The following is a 12,889-nucleotide window of genomic DNA, read 5'->3' on the forward strand; positions in this document are numbered from 1 at the left end:
TGTGACTTGTTAAGCACATTTTTACTCCTGAACTAATTTAAGCTTGGCATAACAAAGGGGGATGACTACTTATTGACTCAACATATTTAAGCTTTTCAATTTTAATTAATCTGTAAAAAATGTACTTTGTCATTATGGGGTATTGTGTCTAGGCCAGTGACAAACAAATCTGAATTTAATTCATTTTAAATTCAGGCTGTAACACAACATAAGGTGGAAAAAGTCAAGGGATGTGAATACTTTCTGAAGGCACTGTAGCTTTGTATGCAGCTATCACCACTGATGATGGGTGGGGTTATATCTTGCCTGTTTGGCCCTGTCCGGGGGTATCGTCGGACAGTGTCTCCCGACCCCTCTTCTCTCAGCCTCCAGTATTTATGCTGCAATAGTTTATGTGTTGGGGGGCTAGGGTCAGCCTGTTATATCTAGAGTATTTCTCCTGTCTTATCCGGTGTCCTGTGTGAATTGAAGTATGCTCCCTCTAATTATCTATTTTTCTCTCTTTCTCTCTCTCTTTCTCTCGGAGGATCTAAGCCCTAGGACTATGTCTCAGGACAACCTGGCCTGATGACTCCTTGCTGTCCCTAGTCCACCCGGTCGTGCTGCTGCTCCAGTTTCAACTGTTCTGCCTGCGGCTATGGAACCCTGATCTGTTCACCGGACCTGTTACCTTGTCCCGGACCTGCTATTTTGGACTCTCTCTCTACCATACCTGCTGTCTCTAATTTTGAATGATCGGCTATGAAAAGCCAACTGACATTTACTTCTGAGGTGCTGACGTGTTGCACCCTCTACAACCACTGTGATTATTATTATCTGAACCTGCTGGTTATCTATGAACGTTGGCCATGTACTGTTATAATCTTCACCCGGCACAGGCAGAAGAGGACTGGCCACCTCTCAGAGCCTGGTTCCTCTCTAGGTTTCTTCCTAGGTTCTGGTCTTTTCTAGGGAGTTTTTCCTAGCCACCGTGCTTCTACATCTGCATTGCTTGCTGTTTGTGGGTTTAGGCTGGGTTTCTGTACAGCACTTTGTGACATCGGCTGATGTAAAAAGGGCTTTATAAATACATTTCATTGATGATGTTGGGGAGATACTTTCGGAAGGTGCTGTAGCTCAGTATGCAGCTATCATCATTGATGATGTTGGGGAGATACTTTTGGAAGGTGCTGTAGCTCAGTATGCAGCTATCATCATTGATGATGTTGGGGAGATTCTTTCGGAAGGTGCTGTAGCTCTGTATGCAGCTATCATCATTGATGATGTTGGGGAGATACTTTCGGAAGGTGCTGTAGCTCTGTATGCAGCTATCATCATTGATGATGTTGGGGAGATACTTTTGGAAGGTGCTGTAGCTCTGTGTGCAGCTTTCATCATTGATGATGTTGGGGAGATACTTTAGGAAGGTGCTGTAGATCTGTATGCAGCTATCATCATTGCTGATGTTGGGGAGATACTTTCGGAAGGTGCTGTAGCTCTGTATGCAGCTATCATCATTGCTGATGTTGGGGAGATACTTTCGGAAGGTGCTGTAGCTCTGTGCGCAGCTATCATCATTGATGATGTTGGGGAGATACTTTTGGAAGGTGCTGTAGCTCTGTGTGCAGCTATCATCATTGATGATGTTGGGGAGATACTTTTGGAAGGTGCTGTAGCTCTGTGTGCAGCTATCATCATTGATGATGTTGGGGCGATACTTTTGGAAGGTGCTGTAGCTCTGTGTGCAGCTATCATCATTGATGATGTTGGGGCGATAGTTTTGGAAGGTGCTGTAGCTCTGTGTGCAGCTATCATCATTGATGATGTTGGGTAGATACTTTTGGAAGGTGCTGTAGCTCTGTATGCAGCTATCATTTTTTAAATATTTTTTGATTTATTTCACCTTTATTTAACCAGGTAGGCTAGTTGAGAACAAGTTCTCATTTGCAACTGCGACCTGGCCAAGATAAAGCATAGCAGTGTGAACAGACAACACAGAGTTACACATGGAGTAAACAATTAACAAGTCAATAACACAGTAGGAAAAAAAAGGGGAGTCTATATACATTGTGTGCAAAAGGCATGAGGAGGTAGGCGAATAATTACAATTTTGCAGATTAATAACACTGGAGTGATAAATGATCAGATGGTCATGTACAGGTAGAGATATTGGTGTGCAAAAGAGCAGAAAAGTAAATAAATAAGAACAGTATGGGGATGAGGTAGGTAAAAATGGGTGGGCTATTTACCGATAGACTATGTACAGCTGCAGCGATCGGTTAACTGCTCAGATAGCAGATGTTTGAAGTTGGTGAGGGAGATTGATGATGTTGGGGAGATACTTTTCAAACAAACAGTAAGTAGGAAAATTGAACATGTCATTATTTTAATTGCATAAAGTAAATTCTTACTGAAGGTTTCACATAATATCAAATCAAATCTTATTTGTCACATGCGCCGAATACAACAGTTGTACTGTGAAATACTTACTTACGAGCACTTTTCCAACATCACAGAGTTAAAAAGTAAGAATATTTGCACAAAAAAAGAAGGAAATAGTAACACAATAACAATAACAATAATGAGGCTATATACAAGGAGTACCAGTACTGGGTCTATTTGCAGGGGTATGAGGTAGTTGGGGTGATTGAGGTAATATGTACAGTTGAAGTCGAATATTTATATACACTTAGGTTGGAGTCATTAAAACTCGTTTTTCAACCATTCCACAAATTTTCTGTTAACAAACTATAGTTTTGGCAAGTCGGTTAGGACATCTACTTTGTGCATGACACAAGTAATTTTTCCAACAATTGTTTACAGACAGATTATTTCACTTCTAATTCACTGTATCTCAATTCCAGTGAGTCAGAAGTTTACATACACTAAGTTGATTGTGCCTTTAAACATGTCATGGCTTTAGAAACTTCTGATAGCCTAATTGACATGATTTGATTAAATTGGAGGTGTTCCTGTGGATGTATTTCAAGGCCTACCTTCAAACTCAGTGCCTCTTTGCTTGACATCATGGGAAAATCAAAAGAAATCAGCCAAGAGCTCAGATTTTTTTTGTAGACATCCACAAGTCTGGTTCATCGTTGGGAGCAATTTCCAAACGCCTGATGGTGCCACGTTCATCTGTACAAACAATAGTACGCAAGTATGAACACCATGGGACCACGCAGCCGTCATACCGCTCAGGAAGGAGACGTGTTCTGTCTTCTAGAGATTAACGTACTTTGGTGCGAAAAGTGCAAATCAATCCCAGAACAACAGCAAAGGACCTTGGGAAGATGCTGGAGGAAACAGGTGCAAAAGTATCTATATCCACAGTAAAACGAGTCCTATATCGACATAACCTGAAAGGCCGCTCAGCAAGGAAGAAGCCACTGCTCCAAAACCTCCATAAAAAAAGCCAGACTACGGTTTGCAACTGCACATGGGGACAAAGATTGTACTTTTTGGAGAAATGTCCTCTGGTCTGATGAAAAAATAGAACTGTTTGACCATAATGACCATTGTTATGTTTGGAGAAAAAAGAAGAACACCATCCCAACTGTGAAGCATGTTGGTGGCAGCATCATGTTGTGGGTGTGCTTTTCTGCAGGAGGGACTGGTGCCCTTCACAAAATAGATGGCAGCATGAGGAAAGGAAAATTATGTGGATATATTTAAGCAACATCTCAAGCCATCAGTCAGGAAGTTAAAGTTTGGTCGCAAATGGATTTTCAAATGGACAATGACCCCAGGCATACTTCCAAAGTTGTGGAAAAATGGCTTAAGGACAACAACGTCAAGGTATTGGAGTGGCCATCACAAAGCCCTGACCTCAATCCTGTAGAAAATTTGATAGCAGAACTGAAAAGCGTGTGCGAGCAAGGAGGCCTACAAACCTGCCTCAGTTACACCAGCTCTGTCAGTAGGAATGGGCCAGAATTTACCCAACTTATTGTGGGAAGCTTGTGGAAGGCTACTTGAAACGTTTAACCCAAGTTAAACAATTTAAAGGCAATGCTACCAAATACTAATTGAGTGTATGTGAACTTCTGACCCACTGGGAATGTGATGAAAGAAATAAAAGCTGAAATAAATCCTTCTCTCTACTATTATTCTGACATTTCACATTCTTAAAATAAAGTGGTGATCCTAACTGACCTCAGACCAGGAATTTTTACTACGATTAAATGTCAGGAATTGTGAAAAACTGAGTTTAATTGTAATTAGCTAAAGTGTATGTAAACTTCTGACTTCAACTGTACATGTAGGTTGGGGTAAAAGTGAATAGGCAATCAGGATAGATAATCAACAGTAGCAGCAGCATATGTGAAGAGTGTGAAAGAGTGTGAGAGAGTGTGTGACTGTGTATGTGGCATCAATATGCATGCATGCATGTGTGTGTGTGTGTGTGTTTTGTGTGTGGATGGGAGGGAGCTCGGCCCCAGTGATGTACTTGGCTGTACGCACTACCATTTGTAGCGCCTTGGACTCGGATGCCAAGCAGTTCCCATAAGAAGAGGTGATACAGCCATTCAAGATGCTCTCAATGGTGCAGATGTAGAACATTTTGAGGGTACGAGGGTCCATGCCAAATATTTTCAGTCTCCTGAGCGGGAAGAGGCGTTGTCGTGCCCTCTTCATGTGGGCACGACAATGATGTGAACACAGAGGAACTTGAACCTCTCAACCCGCTCCACTTCAGCCCCGTCAATGTGAATGGGGGCGTGCTCGGCCCTCCATTTCCTGTAGTCCACGATCAGCTCCTTTATCTTGCTGACATTGAGGGAGAGGTTGTTGTCTTGTCACTTGTCTTGTTTCATCGTCGTCAGGCCTACCACCGTTGTGTTGTCAGCAAATTTAATGATGGTGTTGGAGTCGTGGGTGAACAGAGACTACAGGAGGGGACTAATATGGAGCACTAAGATACTTAAAACAGGCTTAGTGTCTCACTGACTTATGAACAGATCCAATAAACAATTTAGATATTATGAAGTGTGTCAAATTTGACTCTTTGGCTAAGTAATATGAAATGTTATTTTCATGAGTCAGACTGCGACTACCAATTTCTGCAACATCTAGTGGAGATTCTTTGCACTACATTTTTTTTATAACCTTGAAAATTGTGTCAAGTGAAAGATCCTCACCTCAAAACGTTATTTTTAGTAGTATGTGCTTTGTTATCACGAGCTGCAAAATGCAATAAAGGACACATGATATTTGTTGAATATTTAATTTTGAGTCAAAGACAGGAAATGGTCACAAATTGGATGTTTTGATGACGATCAGAAATATGATGATGATCAATGGAGAGAAAACAGAAAGCAGAAATAGCAGACCTGAAGCCAGAGAAACCCCTGGTGGGGCAGGGGAAGGGTATTGGGCTAACTAGCATCGTTGCCTCCCCATCCTCTGCATTATGGTTATGACAATTCAATGTGAAGGATTATTAGTGGATATGTCTTAAAATATAGTTAAAAAACAAACAATATACTCAACAAATGTAAAATGATTGCAGCACATATACAGTACGTCAGTGTGAAGCCCAAATAGTCTTTATGTAAGTCCCTTTGTGAGATTGTGACAATCATGTTACACACAAGTATATTGCATGAAACAATAATACTGACAGCAGACATGTACATACATGATAATACCGACAGCAGTCATGTACAGACATGTACAACTCAAATACAAAATAAATTAACATACTTTACAAACACCACAGGATGACCTCTCTTGACTTAAGGCCATTATTACAGAATGTGATAATGATAACATATCAAAGAAAGAGAGTAAAACAAGAGAGGGACAGACAGACAGACAGACAGACAGACAGACAGACAGACAGACAGACAGACAGACAGACAGACAGACAGAGACAGACAGACAGACAGACAGACAGACAGACAGACAGACAGACAGACAGACAGACAGACAGACAGACAGACAGACAGACAGACAGACAGACAGACAGACAGACAGACAGACAGACAGACAGACAGACAGACAGACAGACAGACAGACAGACAGACAGACAGACAGACAGACAGACTGAAATAACTTCAGGCACATTCTTTCAAGAAATGTTAACATTAGAACAGTATCTTCGCCTTTTGTTGTTTATGTTAAATTGTTCAATTCAAGTCACAGCAGTATTAAAAAGGGATAATGAATCATTGCAGAGTGGAGGAGCCTCAACAAGGGCAGTTACTCTTAACATCTGTCTCTTGTGAAAGCCTAACCCTTCCATCCTCCCTCTCAACATCCCTGTACAGCAGGGACTTCTGGGCTTTCAGCCGACATGCCAGGCACATGAAAATGGAGTCCACATTTTGGCTCTCCTTGGGGTCCTTCGCTGAGGTCTCAAACAGCAGCATGTTGTGGGCATCTGCAAACTTGAGGGCAGTGTTGGAGGGTACTTGGATATGACTAACCAGGTCACACTTGTTACCCACCAGTACCCGAGGCACAGTGGGTGAGACACGGTGCCCGTTGCACTCCTGGATCCACGTCTTCAGGTTCTGGAATGAGGCCATCTTGGTGACGTCGTAAACGAAAACGACAGCGTGCACATTGCGGTAGTAGTGTTCTACCATGCTCTTTCTGAAGCGCTCCTGTCCTGCAGTGTCCCACACCTGAACCTGTTGAGGAGTAATAACACATTCAGTGGTCAGAGAGGAATCGTGTGTATTGGTCAGAGAGAAATGGGAAAACATCTCTAGATAATGCACCACAGTAAACACACACACCTTTGGCTGACCATTGCGTTATGTTTGGAGGACCATTGCGTTATGTTTGGAGGACCATTGCATTATGTTTGGAGGACCATTGAGTGATGTTTGGAGGACCATTGCATTATGTTTGGAGGACCATTGCATTAAGTTTAGAGGACCATTGCATTATGTTTGGAGGACCATTGCATTATGTTTAGAGGACCATTGCATTATGTTTGGAGGACCATTGCATTATGTTTAGAGGACCATTGCATTATGTTTGGAGGACCATTGCATTATGTTTAGAGGACCATTGCATTATGTTTAGAGGACCATTGCATTATGTTTGGAGGACCATTGCATTATGTTTAGAGGACCATTGCATTATGTTTAGAGGACCATTGCATTATGTTTAGAGGACCATTGCATTATGTTTGGAGGACCATTGCATTATGTTTAGAGGACCATTGCATTATGTTTGGAGGACCATTGCATTATGTTTAGAGGACCATTGCATTAAGTTTAGAGGACCATTGCGTTATGTTTGGAGGACCATTGCATTATGTTTAGAGGACCATTGCATTAAGTTTAGAGGACCATTGCGTTATGTTTGGAGGACCATTGCATTATGTTTAGAGGATCATTGCATTATGTTTGGATGACCATTGCATTATGTTTAGAGGATCATTGCATTATGTTTGGAGGACCATTGCATTATGTTTAGAGGATCATTGCATTATGTTTGGAGGACCATTGCATTATGTTTGGAGGACCATTGCATTATGTTTAGAGGATCATTGCATTATGTTTGGAGGACCATTGCATTATGTTTGGAGGACCATTGCATTATGTTTAGAGGATCATTGCATTATGTTTAGAGGACCATTGCATTATGTTTAGAGGATCATTGCATTATTGTTAAGTTCCCCAGTTTCAGTGTTGTTGTGTGTTTGTATGTGTTTGTATGTGTGTGTTTCAGGATGGCTTCCTGGATTTTAAGCAGCTGATTGGTCAGCCCCATTGCAGATTGGAGCTCTGACCCTGCACTCTCATCAGGGGATACAGCTGTCTGCAATTACCGACTCCTTCTGCAGCTTTAAAAGCCAGTGTTCCTTTGTTATGAGGGAGAGCGTCTTGGTATGTGCTGGTCTGGTAAATTTGTTGTAAAGTAGTTTGTAGCCTGCAGAGGTATGTGTTTGCTTATAGTACCTAGTGTTTTTGGTTTAATCAAATTGTTCATGGAGTTTGGTGACTTATTCTGTTACATTTGTTCCCAGGAAGGCACCTTGGGAGTGTTTAGGCAAGAGGCCTGCAGGCATACATATACCCATTGTATGTAATCTGTCTAGGCACACTAGTAAGACCTGGGTGGACCACCCCCTGTGCCAGGTGGCATTGAGAGTAGGTGGGTAGGCAGGTAAGATAGGAGTGGGGACTTTAACTGTTACTTTGGTTCTGTTTATTTATTTAACTAGGCAAGTCGGTTAAGAACAAATTCTTTTTTTCAATGACTGCCTTGTTCAGGGGCAGAATGACAGCTTTGTACCTTGTCACCTCGGGGATTTGATCTTGCAACCTTTCGGTTACATGTCCAATGCTCTATCCACTAGGCTATGCTGCTGCCTCTTCTGTCCAGCACCTTTTTGGCCACTTTACTGTGACGAGAACAAATTCCCTGTAAACGGTAATATTCTCTACCTCTGTCATCCTTACCTGCACCTACAGTCACATACCTCTTTCACTCCACGGGGAGTTGAGTGTAGCAGGGTGTTAAGTACACCTCTTGGAGGGAAAGCAACAATTATGTTTGGAGGACCATTGTGTTATGCGGCCTGTGGGCATGAACCATTCCCAAAGTTGAAATGGGAATACAATGACTGACATTTTGTTTATTTATTTACCTTCATGTGTCATCACTGCCCTTCATCTAATAGCACAGCCACATGACCTGTACTGCTGTTGAGATTATTATTATTTTTTGAATTTGACCCCTTTTTCTCCCCAATTTCATGGTATCCAATTGTTTAGTAGCTACTATCTTGTCTCATCGCTACAACTCCCGCACGGGCTCGGGAGAGACGAAGGTTGAAAGTCATGCGTCCTCCGATACACAACCCAGCCAGCCGTACTGCTTCTTAACACAGCGCGCATCCAACCCGGAAGCCAGCTGCACCAATGTGTCGGAGGGTGCACCTGGAAACCTTGGTTAGCTCGCACTGTGCCCAGCCCGCCACAGGTGTCGCTGGTGCGCGATGAGACAAGGACATCCCTACCAACCAAGCCCTCCCTCGGACGACGCTAGGCCAATTGTACGTCGCCCCACGGACGTCGCGGCCGGTTACGACAGAGCCTGGGCGCGAACCCAGGGACTCTGATGGCACAGCTGGCGCTGCAGTACACTGCGACACCCGGGAGGCCCTGTTGAGATTACATTAACAGTATGTACCCTATGCATAGTATAGTGATCAATGCCGTTTGAGATGCTTTCTTATAGCACTTGCGACCTTTGCATGCTATCTTGAACATGAACACTTTCTATGATTACGTAAGAGGACATAAGTTACAGTAACCTCAATGTGGTCACAGATGTGTTACTCTTTAGGCCATTAACTGTATAATAAAAGTAATTTTGACTTGTTCTGTTGACCAGGCAACCAAATATCAACATTTTTAAAGGAGAGCTACTGCTTGGATAGCTCCATCTGAGCCACTGACTTAATCCCATTTAACTTTTATTTTTGGTTGAGTTGGAGATGTAAATCCTACATAAAAAATAAAGAAACTTGTCAACAAAAACAAATATCACCATTTAAAACAAGATATACCTACTGGCTTCGGTTCCAGTTTGTGGTATGATTGTGAAACAGATTGTCTGAGTGGCAGAATGAGAGAAATGTTGTAGCTTAGCTGTGAATGTCTGCTTGAGAGAAATGCCGCCCTCGAGTGTTCTCTCCCTATCCCAGTCTGTTGTCCCCACGTTCTTCAAGATGTCCACCATTGTTCCTGTACCCAAGAAAGCAAAGGTAACTGAACTAAATGACTATCACCCTGCAGCACTCACTTCTGTCATCATGAAGTGCTTTGAGAGACTAGTCAAGGATCGTAATCACCTTACCTGACACCCTAGACCCACTTCAATTTGCTTACCGCCCCAACAGATCTACAGATGATGCAGTCGTCGTTACACTGCCCTATCCCATCTGGACAAGAGGAATAACTATGTAATAGTTAACTATGCTGTTCATTGACTACAACTACAACCCGCCCTGTGCAACTGGGTCCTGGACTTTGACGGGCCTCCCCCAGGTGGTGAAGGTAGGAAACAACGCCTCCACTTCACTGATCCTTAATTAACACGGGCCCCACAAGGATGCGTGCTCATTTCCCTTCTGTACTCCCTGTTCACCCATGACTGCGTGGCCACGCACTCCAACTCAAGATTAGACTACACAATAGTAGTTGGCCTGATTACCAAAAATTGAGACAGCCTACAGGGAGGAGGTGATGCCAAAAAGACCAAGGACAACAACCACCAAGGCACTGCCTGTTTACCCCGCTATCATCCAGAAGGCGAGGTCAGTACAGGTGCATCAAAGCTGGGACCGAGAGACTGAAAAACAGCTATCTCAAGGCCATCAGATTGTTAAATAGCCATCACTAGCACATTAGAGGCTGCTGCCATATATACAGAGACTTGAAATAACTGGCCACTTTAATAATGTTGATATATTTTGCATTACTCATATGTATACTGTAATCTGTCCTATTCTACTGTATCTTAGTCCATGATTTGATTTAGTCGTCTGTTGTTTAACTTCAATTTTTGATTGAGACGGAGATCAGGAAACCAACATATTAAATTTGAAATCAACCAGAGCTTGAAACCCTAGACCTATTGTATTGTTTATTTTTAGTTGAATTGCAACAATAGCTGTTGATGACTTTACAAATGCTATATAGGCCTAAATAGTATCATTAATGATATTGATTCATTAAGTATGGTTACTGTTAAATCTATTTGAAATGACTTTGATTGCAACAGTGAATCTATTTAATTTTTCAGTGGAGGATTCTCAATTATTCTCACAATAGCACATTGCTAAGAGTCTGACAAATATGAAAGCTGAGCACGGCTGGCCTTTAACACTGTGGATGCCCAGCCAATAGTTCTCTCATAGGCAAATCTTCAATGTTATATCAACCATGTTTAAAATTGATTCCCATCATGACATAATCCTGGGGTTGAAATTTCACCTTCAAAACAAGTTGATGGATTTTTGCATATCCAATGTGTTTTAATTAAATTCCATATCACAATATGTTGGCAAATTACATTGCAACAACGCTGATTCAACCAGTTTGTGCCCTGTGGGAAGGCACTATTTTGAAGACTGTATTAGTGTATGTCTTCCATTTCTGAATAAAATAACTGATACTTGAACAAAGATGCTCTATTGCTTATGTTTTCATACTGAGGAAATGTTTATTTTGAGGGTGACTCTCAATGAGAAGTCATGATGAAGAGCTAATATTGTAAAAACATCACAATATCTATCGCTGTTGCTAGATATGCTGGGATTAGGTCATGTTTGGGGCGGGGGCATTCAGAGGTTGTACTACACTGACATTTTGTGTTTTTATATACACTGAATAAAAGTGTAAACGCTACATGTAAAGTGTTCCACTTTTTCATGAGCTGAAACAAATATCCCAGACATTTTCTAAAGCTTATTTCTATCAAATGTGCACATTTGTTTACATCCCTGTTAGTGAGCGTTTCTCCTTTACCAAGATAATCCATCCACATGACAGGTGTGGCATATCAATAACCTAATTAAACAGCATGATCATTACACCTTGTGCTGGGGATGATAAGGTCACTCTAAAATGTGCAGTTTTACACAACGCCACAGATGCATCAAGTTGAGGGAGTGTGCAAATGACATGCTGACTGCAGGAATGTCCACCTGAGCAGTTGCCAGAGAATGTAATGTTCATTTCTCTAACATAAGCCACCTAACAATTTTTTGAAAATTTGGCAGTATGTCCAACAGGTCTCACAACCGCAGACCACGTGTATGGGCGAGCAGTTTGATGTCAACGTTGTGAACAGAGTGCCACATGATGGCGGTGGGGTTATGGGCTGGCCTAAACTATGGACAAACACAATTGCATTTTATCGATGTGAATGCACAAAATCCGTGACGAGATCCTGAGGCGCATTGTACGGCCCTTTAAAGGTGACCAACATATGCATATCTGTATTCCCAGTCATGTGAAATCTATAGATTAGAGACTAATTTATTTAAATTGACATTTTCTCGAACTGTAACTCAATGAAATATTTTAAATTGCATGTTGCGTTTATATTTTTGTTTTAGTTACTAGGCCTTGCAGAGAACCGTTTGTGAACTGGGGATATGATGGTGATCTGAAATTAAACGGTAAATTCCGTAAATTGAGAACCATGCCAACATTGCTGAAGGATCTATTAATTCAAAAGATTCAACCTAACAGGCCATTAAATATAAATTGATGGACTCGGGAGAGAAATAATTCTCTACTCGGTTTATTGACATGTCATGCATAGATTTATAACGGTTAAACCCGAACACACAAATGGTCAATTGACCCAAATAAAAACGACCCTGTCCCGACCAGATGCTAAATTAGGCTATTACCTTTATTTTTTCGCCCTCTATTTCCACTGCTTTCTCCCTGAAATCCACACCGATTGTCGCCTCCGTCTTCTCGGGAAAGCTTCCCCCGGTGAAGCGGAAGGTTAAGCAGGTCTTCCCTACATTTGAATCCCCGATTACAATTATTTTAAATATTCGAGTCTGAACACTTGAATCTAAGGACGTGCTGAGATCCACAGATGATGTGAAATTTGAGTTTCTCGAACCGGTACCTCCCTCATTTCCAAAAGATTCATTTGCCATTACGCTAAAATGATGTACACAGTTGTGCACTGGTCTCGCGGATGGGGGAAGGTGAGGCAGTCAGGAACCGCAACAACAGCGACCCACTCCCTCACAAGCAGCTTCATTGAAGAAGGCAAAATGCAATTCTTGCAATGTTCCCCTATTTACAAATACTGTAAATATGCATAGAAAATAGTTTCTAGTCAGTAAACACAATGGTAATGTTTAATGTGATTTATAGCTTATATCAAAGAGGAAATGAATACGGCTACAGTA

At 41.8% G+C, this 12,889-nt stretch overlaps 1 protein-coding gene and 1 long non-coding RNA gene across 2 annotated transcripts; one reads left to right on the forward strand and one right to left on the reverse strand.

Moving 5' to 3' along the window:
* Positions 1-5,190: 5,190 nt before the first annotated feature.
* On the reverse strand, positions 5,191-12,811 carry rab33a (RAB33A, member RAS oncogene family). The gene is made up of 2 exons (XM_031789836.1): positions 12,371-12,811; positions 5,191-6,617 (listed from the first exon to the last, which is right to left on the reverse strand). The coding sequence occupies exons 1-2, from the start codon at positions 12,629-12,631 to the stop codon at positions 6,171-6,173; spliced, it is 708 nt and encodes a 235-aa protein (XP_031645696.1). The 5' UTR covers positions 12,632-12,811; the 3' UTR covers positions 5,191-6,170.
* LOC116353577 (uncharacterized) lies at positions 7,801-9,721 on the forward strand. The gene is made up of 4 exons (XR_004202993.1): positions 7,801-7,877; positions 7,967-8,106; positions 8,300-8,373; positions 8,718-9,721. It is a non-coding gene; the product is annotated as an uncharacterized LOC116353577 (long non-coding RNA).
* Positions 12,812-12,889: the final 78 nt, after the last annotated feature.

This window comes from Oncorhynchus kisutch, linkage group LG15, assembly GCF_002021735.2.
Source record: "Oncorhynchus kisutch isolate 150728-3 linkage group LG15, Okis_V2, whole genome shotgun sequence".
NCBI classification, from domain to species: Eukaryota; Metazoa; Chordata; class Actinopteri; order Salmoniformes; family Salmonidae; genus Oncorhynchus; species Oncorhynchus kisutch.